Source organism: Pseudophryne corroboree, chromosome 6 (assembly GCF_028390025.1).
Source record: "Pseudophryne corroboree isolate aPseCor3 chromosome 6, aPseCor3.hap2, whole genome shotgun sequence".
NCBI classification, from domain to species: Eukaryota; Metazoa; Chordata; class Amphibia; order Anura; family Myobatrachidae; genus Pseudophryne; species Pseudophryne corroboree.
The window spans coordinates 568648080-568662651 of NC_086449.1; the positions used below are offsets into that span (position 1 = coordinate 568648080).

General features: G+C 46.4%; 1 protein-coding gene across 1 annotated transcript in view; it reads right to left on the bottom strand.

Annotated features, from left to right (window-relative positions):
* Nucleotides 1–13134, bottom strand: part of DRAM1 (DNA damage regulated autophagy modulator 1) — a 124118-nt gene extending 110984 nt beyond the window's left edge. The window contains exon 1 of the mRNA XM_063927808.1: nucleotides 12772–13134. Within this exon, the coding sequence (XP_063783878.1) occupies nucleotides 12772–12905 (134 nt within the window). The 5' untranslated portion in view covers nucleotides 12906–13134. The remainder of the gene's footprint in view (nucleotides 1–12771) is intronic.
* Nucleotides 13135–14572: the final 1438 nt, after the last annotated feature.

The following is a 14572-nucleotide window of genomic DNA, read 5'->3' on the forward strand; positions in this document are numbered from 1 at the left end:
GCTAATGTATAAAACCATGTGAATCATTTATCTAAAGATAAGCATGAACTATTAAGCCAGTTTTCTTCCAAAATGGTGGTTGTGGGGTAAATTGAGACAGTTTGAAATTGAGGGCGATTTAGTGGGGTGCAAGATTTCTCAGAAGAATCTGGGGGAGCACTGGCCAAGAGAATCTCGGTGCAGAAATTTCCAGCGCACCATTTCCCCAGAGACCTGCGCATGCGCCATAGACTGTGACACAGAGCTAGGGTTTCCTAGTGATTTTTACAAAGAGGGAGATTTATCAAAGCTTGGAGAGAGATAAACTGGAGAGAGAAAAAGTACCAACTAATCAGCTCCTGTACAAATACAGCCTGTTAAATTTCAGTTAGAATGCAATATTTTAGTATTTTATCTCTTTCCTCTTTATCTCTCTCCAAACTTTGATAAACCTCCCCCAAATTGATTTGATAAAGAAGCTACATCAGCCTCAAACAGGAACAGTTTGGAGGCAGCAACACTTCATATGTTGCTGAAATGCCGAATAGATGATGTCTGAAAATTGTTTCATTGTTTGAATGATAAACTTTATTTGGTTGGCTTTATATTGTTTAAAGTTCCCTTGACAAAAAAGATTTAAGATATTTGGAAAAGGATAAGGCATTAGTAAACATTTTTTATTTAAGCGTTAAACGTCAGTGAAATGGGCATTATGCCATTTTCCCAGTGATTTGTGGAGCACTGCTGCCACCTACGCGGGACTCTTCGGCTAAGTATTCAGGGAATGGGTGTAGAGGGTGCGGTTTGGGCCCCTCTGGACTCAGGGGCCCACGTGTACCAAAAACCTTGCACCCATTATAGCAAGCCACTGGTTCTATTAATAACTAAGAATCAGACATCATTCTGTTAGACAAAAATTGCACAAAAGTATATACCAATCTCCCTCATTAATAAAGTTTTAAATTAACTGCCACAATTCTAGCCGTGAAAAGAAATATACAGTATATCCTCCTTTTATCATTGTTATACCCTTGACTACTATAAGCTATAAGCCACCCTCATTTAACATCATTAAAATGAGAATGCAAAATTATATTGTTTTGCTATATGCAAATTATGGATTAACTTCCTTCTCAAGCACTATGAACTGTCTGCATTAATTAAGATGAGTTACACACATTCAGTAACTCCTCAGGTTTAAATATTAATCCAACTAATCAGATGTCTTAAACATTAACTTTTCTTTGCACATACTGTAGTGCAGTTTATAAAAATGCAACTTGGCAAACTGCCTGAATGAAATATCTAGATGTTGTGCCTTACTTTATGAGACTCTTTACACAGGAAACTGCCGCTACATATTAAATATTCTTAATAAATGATCTGAACAAGGAATGGGAAATTATATATGATACATTTTAATAGCTAGGCAGAATACACTATATTGTATTGTATATTACACTGTATATTATTTTTCCACATTTCCTGTACCACTACCTAAAAAATAGCGGAAGCAGCAAGAGAGCCTCAGTGCTTTTATTTGGCATGGCTAACACTGTGGAATCTCACGTGACACAATGGGGGTCATTCCGAGTTGATCGCACGCTGACGATTTTCGCAGCAATCAGGTAAAAAAAAACGCAAAACTTTGCATGCACCGCAATGCACATGCGCGTCATACAGGTACAAAGACCATTGTTGCCGTGTACTGCTTCTAGCGTCGATTCCATTCGCACAGCCGACCGCAAGGAGATTGCCAGGAAGAAGGCGTTTATGGGTGTCAACTGACCGTTTTCTGGGAGTGGTAGGGAAAACGCAGACGTGACCAGGCCTTTGCAGGGCAGGTATCTGACGTCAATTCCGGGAGCACCGTTGCTGGAATCATCGCACAAGATAAGTAACTACAGGGTTGGTCTTGTTTTGCACAAAATGTTTTTGTACCGCTTGGCTGCACATGCGATCGTACACTTGCAAAGCGAAAATACACTCGCCCATGGGCGGCGACTATGTGTTTGCACGGCTGCTAAAAGTACCTAGCGAGCGATCAACTCGGAATGAGGGCCAATGTACAAATAAAGGAGAGATCGCGGAAGAGGGGGGGAGGGGGGCGCGGCGGAGGGAATTGGTGTGCTAAGTGTTGTTTTGTATAAAGGTTTGCAGCATAGCTTCTCGCCTCAACTTATATAGCACAATGGAGCCATTTCGAACTTCCCAACTGTTGTGCCTATGTAATGGGCATAGAAATCCTTTTCTGCATGCAACTAAAGTTATTTACACCTCTTGCCACATTATTTGAATGGTTTACCCAGGTCCTAAATACCATAGCGGATATAGGGGGTCATTCTGAGTTGATCTCTCGCTTGCTAGTTTTAGCAGCCGTGCAAATGCTATGCCGCCGCCCACTGGGGAGTGTATTTTAGCTTAGCAGAAGTGCGAACGCCTGTGCAGCCGAGCTCTGCAAAAACAGTTTGTGCAGTTTGTGAGTAGTTCTGAACCTACTCAGCGCTTGCGATCAATTAAGCTTATTCGTGTCCGGATTTGACGTCATACACCCGCCCAGCCACGCCTGCGTTTTTTCAGACACGCCTGCGTTTTTCCAAACCCTCCCTGAAAACGGTCAGTTGACACCCAGAAACGCCCCCTTTCTGTCAATCTTCTTGCGGCCGTCAGTGCGACTGAAAACTTCACTAGAACCTGTGCACTACCACAACGGGCTTTGTACCCATACGTCACACGTGCGCATTGCGAGGCATGCGCATGCGCGGAAATGCTGTTTTGTAGCCTGATCGCTGTGCTGCGTAACAACGGCAGCTAGCGATCAACTCGGAATTACCCCCATAATGCAGAATAGCACTCTATGGTCTGACCATTTTATAATACCAATGTTACTGATAAGGAGATAGGCTCTATTATTTCCAACTACAGAGTTGGGCATCAAAAAATGATGAAGCTGAGCAACATTCTATAAAAAACTGCTTTAGAAACTATTATGAGCTTGTGTCAAATAGGAATGGCCTCACTTCTTCATTTTTAATAGAATTCCATGAAAACAAAAGTGATGATTGCATAGGAAGCTGAACTACAGAGACTTACAGTAATTGACAGAGGGGGTAATTCCGAGTTGATCGTAGCTGTGCTAAATTTAGCACCGCTGCGGCCCGCCCCCCGTTCGGTCCGGCCACGCCTGTGTTGGCCAGACCGCACCTTCAAAATGGCGGCCAAACGCTGCCGTTTCGCCCCCTCCCGCCCATCAATCGCCTCTGCCTGTCAATCAGGCAGAGGCGATCGCTGTCCTGCTACGGCCTTCGGCTGTCCCGCATACGCAGGCGCACTATGGCGCCGGCGCATGCGCAGCAGGGACCCGTTCGCTATGCTGCGTTAAAATGCAACGAGCAAACGGGTCGGAATGACCCCCAGAGTGTATTAGGATATTTAGCAGGGAGCCACATGATTGTCTACAGCTGTTGCCATTCGGGGAAATAGCTGTTGAATACTGTATAAACAGTATTACACAATTGTTTGAGTATGTGCAATATTGCCAAAGCAACAAAGGCCCATATTTGGTGGAATTGATCTGTTTTTGGAAAACAGCAATTTGTATAATTAACCCCTTCACAGCTGCTCATCTCTCTCTATCCAAATGGAAGTGTTCCAACTATAGAGGTAACTAATAGCACCTTCTATGGGTTCAGTATGATTTACAGACTGAAATAATACAGTCATAATCTCGACAGCCATTGGTCTACAGTCAAAATACAGACATGGTCAAAATACCGACATTCATTATAGCAACATGTTCAAAATGCCGACAGTCAGAATAACGACATTTGATATGCTGAAATGTCAAAATACGACATAAGTTTTTCTGGTAGGGGGTTTGTACCAATGTCGACATAGGTCAACATAGACACCGTCTAAGTGTACACCACTCGGCACACTATTATATTCCCCCTCCATGTCCACTGGGATGGTAAAGTATGAACAAGTCTGTTTTGGGGCAAAAATTCCTTAAAAACGCATGCCGGCATTTGACATGTCAGCATTTCAAATGTTGGTATTCTGACTATGTCGGCATTTTGAACATGTCAGCATAATGAATGTCGATATTGTGACCGTGTCGGTATTGTGGCTGTCAGGATTATGACCGTCGGTATTGTGTCCGTCGGTAAAGCAACTGCTACTACCTTCTATATGCTGTTCAATGTGCAATAACAGCAGGGTGGATTATACTAGAAGTGAGTAGATCATTGCAGTCGGAAATGAACCAGTGGCGGTATAAGTGCGTGCTAGCAGGGCAGCCATATGGGGTCCTGCAGCCTGAGGGTGTGGACGCAGTTACCTCACAGCCGCCCACCCGCACAATAACAACGGCTGCAGAAGGTGCCTGCCTGCAGGTGACACTAAGGAGGTGAGCGGTGTGACAGATGCTAGAGGTCCTATTTAACCTCTAGCGTCTGGAAGAGAGCAGAGAGACCGACACAAGAGGTCCCACTTGACCTTTAGCGTCTGGAGGAGAGCAGGGAGACAGATACTAGAGGTCCTACTTGACGGTAATGCTGGCAGTGGGGGAAGATGCAGAAATGCATCTTCTCCCATATAAACCCCTAACAATAAGCATGAACCTCCTAGCAATGAGCAGGAAACCCCTGGCAATGAGCATGAGACCCCTGGCAACAAGCATAAAACCCCTGGTAATGAACATGAAACCCTTGGCAATAAGCATGAAACCCCTGGCACCAAGTGTGGAACCCAGAGCATGAAATCCTTGACAATGAGCATGAGACCCCTGGCAACTAGCATAAGACCCCTGGCAATGAGCATGGAACTCAAAGCATGAAACTCTTGACAATCAGCATGAGACCCCTGGCAACAAGCATGAGATCCCTGACAATGACCAGGTCATTTAAAAGTAATTAGATGTCTTACTGTGGGGTATAATTTGTTAAGGACATTATTGTGTGTGGATAAAATTGAGTCAGAGGTTATAACTGTATGTGGCATAATGTGTAATGGGTATTACAGTGTATGGCAGGGGCGGCCAGACTTTTGGAGTCGGTGATCTACTGTGAAAGCTAAAAATCTTTTATGATCTACCTAGGAGGAATAATAGCAAAAAAAGGGGCATGGCATAACAAAAAGTGGGCGTGGTATAATAAAAAGTGGGCATGGTATAACTAAAAAAAGGGACGTAGCCTTGCTGCACAGAGTGTAATGACTGCCTCACACAAAATAACACATTGGCCCCCACAGGTAAAAACCTCAAACACATATGCCCCCACAGTGCCATGTGCCCACAGTACCAGATATGCCCCCACAGTGCCAGATACAGATATGCCCCCACAGTGCCATGTGCCCACAGTGCCAGATATGCCCCCACAGTGCCAGATTACAGATATGCCCCCACAGTGCCAGATATGCCCCCACAGTGCCAGATATGCCCCCACAGTGCCATGTGCCCACAGTGCCAGATATGCCCTCACAGTGCCATGTGCCCACAGTGCCAGATATGCCCCCACAGTGCCAGATAGATATGCCACCACAGTGCCATGTGCCCACAGTGCCAGATATGCCCCCACAGCACCAGATTACAGATATGCCCCCACAGTGCCATGTGCCCACAGTGCCAGATATGCCCCCACAGTGCCAGATACAGATATGCCCCCACAGTGCCAGATATGCCCTCACAGTGCCAGATATGCCGTCACAGTGCCATGTGCCCACAGTCCCAGATATGCCCCCACAGTCCCAGATATGCCCCCACAGTGCCAGATACAGATATGCCCCCACAGTGCCATGTGCCCACAGTGCCAGATATGCCCCCACAGTGCCAGATTACAGATATGCCCCCACAGTGCCATGTGCCCACAGTGCCAGATATGCCCCCACAGTGCCAGATACAGATATGCCCCCACAGTGCCATGTGCCCACAGTGCCAGATACAGATATGCGCCCACAGTGCCAGATATGCCGCCACAGTGCCAGATATGCCCCCACAGTGCCATGTGCCCACAGTGCCAGATATGCCCTCATAGTGCCATGTGCCCACAGTGCCAGATATGCCCCCACAGTGCCAGATATGCCCCCACAGTGCCAGATATGCCTCCACAGTGCCATGTGCCCACAGTGCCAGATATGCCCCCACAGTGCCAGATACAGATATGCCCCCACAGTGCTATGTGCCCACAGTGCCAGATATGCCCCCACAGCGCCAGATTACAGATATGCCCCCACAGTGCCAGATATGCCCCCACAGTGCCAGATACAGATATGCCCCCACAGTTCCAGATATGCCCCCACAGCGCCAGATTACAGATATGCCCCCACAGTGCCAGATATGCCCCCACAGTGCCAGATATGCCCCCACAGTGCCATGTGCCCGCAGAGCCAGATATGCCCCCAGTGCCAGATATGCCCCCACTGAGCCATGTGCCCACAATGCCAGATATGCCCCCACAGTTCCAGATATGCCCCCACAGCGCCAGATTACAGATATGCCCCCACAGTGCCAGATATGCCCCCACAGTGCCAGATATGCCCCCACAGTGCCATGTGCCCGCAGAGCCAGATATGCCCCCAGTGCCAGATATGCCCCACATTGCCAGATAGGCCCCCACTGAGCCATGGGCCCACAATGCCAGATATGCCCCCATAGAAGAGCTCACCGTTGCTGTGTGGAGAGCGCAGCGCGCGCTTCTCCTGCCTGCCGCCCTGCTTCTCAGTCTTATCTCCGGCGGTGACGGCAGCATGTATAGCTCAAATCAGGCGCCGGTCCGCGAGCTCTCATTGGCTAACGAACCGGCACCTGATTTGAGCTATACACTCGGCCGTCACTGCCGCAGACCAGACTGAGGAGGCAGAGCGGCAGGCAGGAGAGGCGCGGCTTCGGGTGGCTGGGCGGCGGATCGCGATCGACTGGTCGCATGTCCGCGATCGACCAGTCGATCGCGATCGACTGTTTGGCCACCCCTGGTGTATGGCATAATATGTAATGGGCATTGCGGTGTGTGGCATAAGTTGAAATAGGCAATATGGTGTGTGGCATAACGTATAATTGGCGTTATGGTGTGTGGCATAACGTGTAATGGGTGTTATGGTGTGTGGCATAATGTGTAATTGGTGTTACAGTATGTGGCATAATGTGAAATGGGCAACTATGATGTGTGGCATAACGTGTAATTGGTGTTATGGTAGTTGGCATAATGTGTAATGGGCATTATAGTGTGTGGCATATCATGTAATGGGCTTTACGGTGTATGGCATAATGTGTAATGGGCATTATGGTGTGAGGAATAATGTGTAATGGGCATTACGGTGTGTGGAATAATGTGTAAGGGGCATTACTTTAAGGAGGCAAAATGACAAATGTTCTAAAAGGCGTGAATCAGGTTTTTTTTCACCCTGTGTTTTTCCTGTGTCATATAAGGGGCTCTACCTGGCATAATGTGTATAAGGGGCTCTACTCTACTGTGATGTAATGTGTGTAAGGGGCTCTAACATGGCAAAATGTGTATAACGGGTACTACTGTGTGGTGTAATGTGACTGACGGACAGTACTGTGCAGTGTAATGTATATTGGTACTATTCTGTGGCCACGCCAGTATTTTTTGCAGTGTGCTGTTGGCCCGCATTAACCCTGTTTTGAATGGGGGGAGGGGGGGGGGGGTGCCAAAGGGAAGTTTTGCCCTGGACACCACAAGGTCTAGAACCAGCCCTGAATAGAGGAAATATGGTACACCTGGACTCTAGAGTTTGGTGGTGTTCAAGTTAAAATATTGCTCTGAGACAATATAATCACAAAAATGCCATCTAATAGAAACTCTCTTACTTTGCCTTCTTGTATGTAGAAATACTTTCCTCTCCTACATACAGTATTACACAATGTGTGAAATTATGTAGAAATGTTGAGAATTTTGTGCAAAATATCTGTGGAATTTGACACTGAGAAGGTTTTTAAGTGGTAGGTAGTGTTAGGAATAAAATCTGAAGACAAGTGATAAGACCTACAGAACAACGAATACAGGTTTACACCTATGCCAGTCACCTTACCCTTAAAGCTGAAGACAATTACCAGTACTCAAATGGTAGAGGAATATCACTATTTAAGTATTACTGTGATTATTTTGGAGACAGAGAGAGAGACTAACCAGGTCTTTTAGATGTTATCAGATGCATAGGTCTAATATGAACATGGCAAATTATATAATAATAGCAATTGACCATATCCAGCTCAGTAACATTAGGGCAAGTAGAAGTGGCAAGTGGTTAAGCAGCAGTCAGTGTTAAGCTGCAGATGGATAATAGTCATGTACTCTGAGGCTGCATACTGAGTAATGACAGCTATATTAAAAACTCCACTGATGGGAAAATCTAGCTGCATAGAAAGAATAACATTAATGTACATGCACTAATAATAAAGATAGAAGATGGAGTATTATAGACTTCCAAAACCAAAATGATAATTATCACAGGGACAAATGCAGGATTAACTTGGGGGGGTTTCCGTGTGTGTGTGTGTATATATAATATATACAGTATGTAATATATATCTATATCTACTGTGCATGTGTATATATATATATATATATATATATATAAAAAAACACCATATGGTACGGCTCTCCCTGTGCAGCGGTTACTCGTCCGGTGCCCTCACAAAGTATGTGCATACAACGGGTCCAGGTGCGGCACTCACAGACCAATGAATGACTCTTCAGGCAGGTTAAATGCATTTAACGCGCCTGAAGAGTCATTCATTGGTCTGTGAGTGCTGCACCTGGACCTGTTGTGTGTGTGTATATATATATATACATACATACATACATACATACATACCTACCTACCAGTGACGTGCAGTGGGGTGAGGCAGAGCCTTTCCTGTCATACGATGCACCCTTTGGCTCATATATTGCATGTAAATCTGGCTCTGGTGCTAGCCAGTGCCTCCTGAACCATTTACCTCACCGCACGTCCCTGATACATACATAAACATACACACATGAACTTCAACCTTAAGGCCCATACACATTAGACGATGTCGCTCTGTGAGCGACATCGTCTAACGTTTCCCCCTCCCAGGCCAGCCGGTCGGCGGCCGCCTGTACTCACTGAGCGATATGACCGCTCATATCGCTCAGTGACGTCACGCCCCCGCCAGCCCTGCATGAAGGAGGCAAGATTGGTGATTAGATCTACGCTTATAAATATAGAGGCAGCCTGTGTGGTACAAAAGAGCCTTCACCAAGACCCCAATATAGGACAATAAAAACAGAAAGTGACCACACCTGGCGCCACCATACACCAATTAAAAATTAAACTGCTTACTTTAATAACAACCAATTAGAGTAGGTAACCTCTTTTTCAGAGAATGTTGACAGAGAGATGTAATAGTCCACTCTTTTCAGAGAGGTAACATGTCTGTAAAATTAAAATAAACAGACATAGTGCAACCAATTTTTTAGGTTAAAATGAAAGAGAAGTTTTATTGGTTCAACTCACATAAATATGAGTCAATCATGCATATCATCCACCAGATGGCGTGGATCCTCAATTCCCACAGATATCCTGATATGCTGAAAACTCAGAAGGATAAAAATATAGGGGGTCATTCCGAGTTGTTCGCTCGCAAGCGGATTTTAGCAGATTTGCTCATGCTAAGCCGCCGCCTACTGGGAGTGAATCTTAGCATCTTAAAATTGCGAACGATGTATTCGCAATATTGCAATTACACACCTCATAGCAGTTTCTGAGTAGCTCCAGACTTACTCGGCATCTGCGATCATTTCACTGCTTGTCGTTTCTGGTTTGACGTCACAAACACACCCAGCGTTCGCCCAGACACTCCCCCGTTTCTCCGGCCACTCCTGCGTTTTTTCCGGAAACGGTAGCATTTTTTCCCACACGCCCATAAAACGGCCTGTTTCCGCCCAGTAACACCCATTTCCTGTCAATCACATTACGATCGCCAGAACGATGAAAAAGCCGTGAGTAAAATTCCTAACTGCATAGCAAATTTACTTGGCGCAGTCGCAGTGCGGACATTGCGCATGCGCATTAAGCGGAAAATCGCTGCGATGCGAAGATTTTTACCGAGCGAACAACTCGGAATGACCCCCATAGTGCAATACTGCTTCACCATACAAACGGTTTATTCTGACAAAAACACACTTACATCTGAGGAAGGTCTGAGGACCGAAAGCGCGCTTAAGCACAAGGCTCTAACCAACTGGATCACGCACAGATGACCGAACGCAGCTGGCTCTGTAGTGAAGTGGTGTTCCAGTATCCCATATGGGTGATATGCTTTTAAATTATATGTTTAATGGAAGTGTGTTTTTGTCAGAATAAACCGTTTGTATGGTGAAGCAGTATTGCACTATATTTTTATCCATACCTCCCAACTGTCCCGATTTTCGCGGGACAGTCCCGTTTTTTGGGGACTGTCCCGCTGTCCCACCCGCGGGCCGCAGTGTCCCGCGGTGGGGGGGTCAGTTGGGAGGCTCTGTCAATCGCTGCTCTGCTTAGCAGAGCAGCGGTGAATAGACGCTGTGCGCATGCGCACAGCGTCTATTCAGTGGAGTCAGAGGGAGAGGGAGCATGCCAGCGGCTCACAGAGCGCTGGGCATGCCCCCTCAGTGACGAAAACGGGGCGTGGCTCGCGATCGCGGGGCCTCCCGCGAAGCCACGCCCCTTTTTCCATAAGCCACGCCCATTTTTCGGGGTTACCTACTCTAATTGGTTGTTATTAAAGTAAGCCGTTTAATTTTTAATTGGTGTATGGTGGCGCCAGGTGTGGTCACTTTCTGTTTTTATAGCCCTGCATGAAGGTCGTGGACGACAGTCCACATCCTTCATGCATGCCCTACCGACAGCGACGATCGTTGCCGACCCGCGGGGCCACGCATCGGTCGTCGCTGGCGGCATACACACTTGACGATAAAATGAGCGACGTCGCTCAAGGAGGGGTAAAATGAGCGACGTCGCTCATTTTATCGTTAAGTGTGTATGGACCTTTAGTCCTTACATATTCATACATACCAGGCAGGGGCTTAGAGAGCAGACAGGCGGCACTATTAAGATGGAGGGAGCTGCTGTGGTCGAGCATGCACAGCCAGCAGCTCCCCACAGACTTTCTCTGTGCAGAGAGCTATGGAGCTCTCTGATACTGCAGCTCCGCAGTCTCGGCTTTTATTGAGATGGAGACACAGCTGTCTCCGTCTCTAAAATGAAATGTTTGGCTCATGGGGGGTTTCCAGGTACTTGGAAACCCCCCCTGCGTGTTCCACTGTATCAAACAATTCCATTAGTACACTCATAGATCAAGGGCAGGAGTGAAACAGAATACCATTAAATATTCCATGGTCAGGGCTGCCAGCATACAAATCATTGTCATAAGAATAGCTAAAGGTCAGGATAAAAAAAAAAAGGCAAATGATATATAGGATCAGGTTAAAAACAATAAGTATGTCTCAGGAGCACAAGCCAATACATCAAGAAGGGTACAGCTGCATAGGTAAAACAACAAGGCAAAATATTTAAACTTGTCTTTACCACTAGGCTGAGTGCCATCCCCCTACAGCTGGGGATAGATAGCCAGCCCAGAAGAAAACCCTATGCTAGCAAGGGTTCACCGACAATCGGCGCTACAGCATGCCAAGCCCTGGGGTCTGTTGCCAAGCATTGGTTGATACAGTGGCAACAACAGCTGTGACTTTTAACAGCTATATGAAATGCCTGCTAATATATACCTCAATCCACTTTCCATTTTTTTTTGTACCCCCTCACCCCAACCTGGTATCCGGTCTCTAGGTCGACCACACTTAGGTCGACGCTGTCTAGGTCGAACACTATTGGTCGACAGTAAGTAAGTCAACATGGTTTCTAGGTCGACAGGGACTCTATGTAGACACGTTCTAGGTCGACATGACAAAAGGTTGACATGAGATTTTCACTTTTTTTATTTTTTGAACTTTTTCATACTTTAGGAATCCACATGGATTGCAGTCAGGAATGGTAACCTGTGCTGAGCACAGCGGTAGCGGGGCGAGGAACTTTGCCCGAAGGCGAGCCATACGAGGGGACACGGTGCACTAATTGTGGATCCTGGTCACCAAAAACGACACCAAAACACAGTGAAAAAACTCATGTCGACCCTCTGTCATGTCGATCTAGTACATGTCGACCTAGAGTCCTTGTCGACCAATAGTGGCCGACCTAGATATTGTCGACCTTACATACCACCACCACCCCATCCCCCCCACCCCCCCACCCATCCTACCCTATGGGGTATTTTACATTCCCTGCCCTGTAAAATTAATGAACATTTTAGTTAGAAAAAATGAACATGTCTTAGAGGGTATAATTTCTTTTTCACATTAAGGAATGGTATAACCAAATTCAATATATATTATTGCGATTGTAATGATTTAAGGTCCACAGAGACTATTTCCATACAACAGATAATGGTTTTCATACAACAGATAATGGTTTTAGCATCATCATAAAATCCACAAAGAGAAGCTACTGTATGTCTAGATAGTTATCTAATTATGCAGAACACTGGCTGAAATGGTGCAACAACAGAAAGAAAGGAAACACATGAACAAACACACAGATCTGATCTGTTGTTTCATTCACAAGGAAATAGCAATCACAGCATAGTGTATAATACTCGTACTACATTAATCATACATCAAATGTCTGTAGTAACATTAATTTCTACCTTATTGTAACTAAATTACTGACATAAATGAATGCTCATTGTAACTCCCCACACTCATCTAGCACAGGTCTTACCTTATATATGGCACAAAAGGTACCACATGTCCCTCAAGCACTGCAAAGATGTAGGAGGCAATAAATGCTGTAGAGGACCAAACAACCAAGATACATGGCAACAAAGTTGCACTTTCCGTGTCCAGGCAAACCATGGGGTCTTTGCTAGTGAGGCAACAGCAACCTCAGGCTAAGCCCTAGGAGGAACTGCCTGACTATTGCTCCAGGGCTGTGTGTCAAAAAGTCACCATAAAGCACAAGTGTAATTCCAAAGATAAACGAAACTTGCTCCTTTATGTATTTTAACAATATATCATCCTCCATGTGACCTATTTCTGTGCAGTTTCATAGTCCCCTAATTGGGCTGCCTCCTCCCATACACTTCCCTTTTCTCAGCCTCTATTTGTTTTACAGTTAACATTCACTGTTTAGCACAAATCTGAAACCAGCATACAGTATCATAAGGCACACCTCCTCTGGTAATAAACTCACGCTTCCTTGTTGTTAGTCAGACACCCTGACCTTAGCACGGCATGAGTGAGGAGATGTTGCAGACAGGGAAAACTGACACCATGCACAACAAAAACTATTAGCATCAGAACCGGATTAAGGGCAACAAATGTATGGGGGATCCAGTGCAACAAAACTATAGGGGCACACCGATACAATTTACTCTGCACCCCACCGCTGTCATTACTTTGCCCCATAGGGAAGCAGCAGAGAGAGTGAGGGGAGTGAGAGAGGGACAAAGAGGGTGTCAGGGAAGAGAGGGGGAGAACAAGAGAGAGGCAGTATCAGAGAGAAAGAGAGAAAAGCGAGATAGAGAAAGAGGGTATCAGAGAGAGAGAGAGAGAGAGAGAGAGAGAGAAGGGGTTTCAGGGAGAAAGAGGAGTGAGAAAGATAGAGAGAGGGTGTCTGGGAGAGAGAGATATTCTGAGCATGAGAGAGAGAGAAGGTGTCAGGGAAAGAGAGGGAATGAAAGAAAGAGAGGGGAGAGAGGAAGTGTGTCAGGAAGAGAGAGAGGGGGGGGAGCAAGAGAGATTGTCAGGGAGAGAGAAGGAAAGAGATTGGAGAGGAGCAAGAGAGATAGTGATGGAGAAAGAGAGAGGGAAGAGATAGGGAAGAAAGTGAAGGTGTCAGGGAGGGAGAAAGAGGGGAAGAGAGAGAGAAGGGAGCAAGAGAGGGAGAGAGACAATGTCAGTGAGAGAGGGAGGGGGAGTGAGCGGGAGAGACACAGGGTGTCAAGGAGAAAGCGAGAGGGGAGCAAGAGAGAAAGTGTGTCAGGGAGAGAGTGAGAGGAGAGACAATGAGAGGAAGAAAGAGCAAGCGGGGAGATAGAGGGTGTCAGGGAGAGAAAAACAGGGAGAGAGAGGAGAGCAAGTGGGAGAGAGGGTGTCAGAGAGGGAGAGAGACAGAGAGAGAGGGGAGCAAGAAAGAGGGAAACAAAGGAACAGAGAGAGCAGGAGGGGGAGTGAGCGGGAGGGTGTCAGACAGAGAGAGAGAGAGAGAGAGAGAGTATCAGGGAGAGAGTGAGAGAAAGAGACTGCACTGGATTCACTGTGACTGACAGTGACTTCCTATTGGAAGTCCTACCTGTCAATCACAGACACTACAGGCAGTCCCATTGAGAGGTGTTTTCTCCCTCTGGAACTGCCAGACCGTAGGAAGCCACAACCTGCCTCATCAGCTTCTATGGGTTGCAGCCAATGCAGTCCATAGAAGTCGGGGGATTGTGCATGCGCAGTCCAGCCACCACTGGTTCACCTGTGCCGGTCCCGGCACCTGCCAGATCCATTGCGCAGATGTTGGAACCTGGCTTACA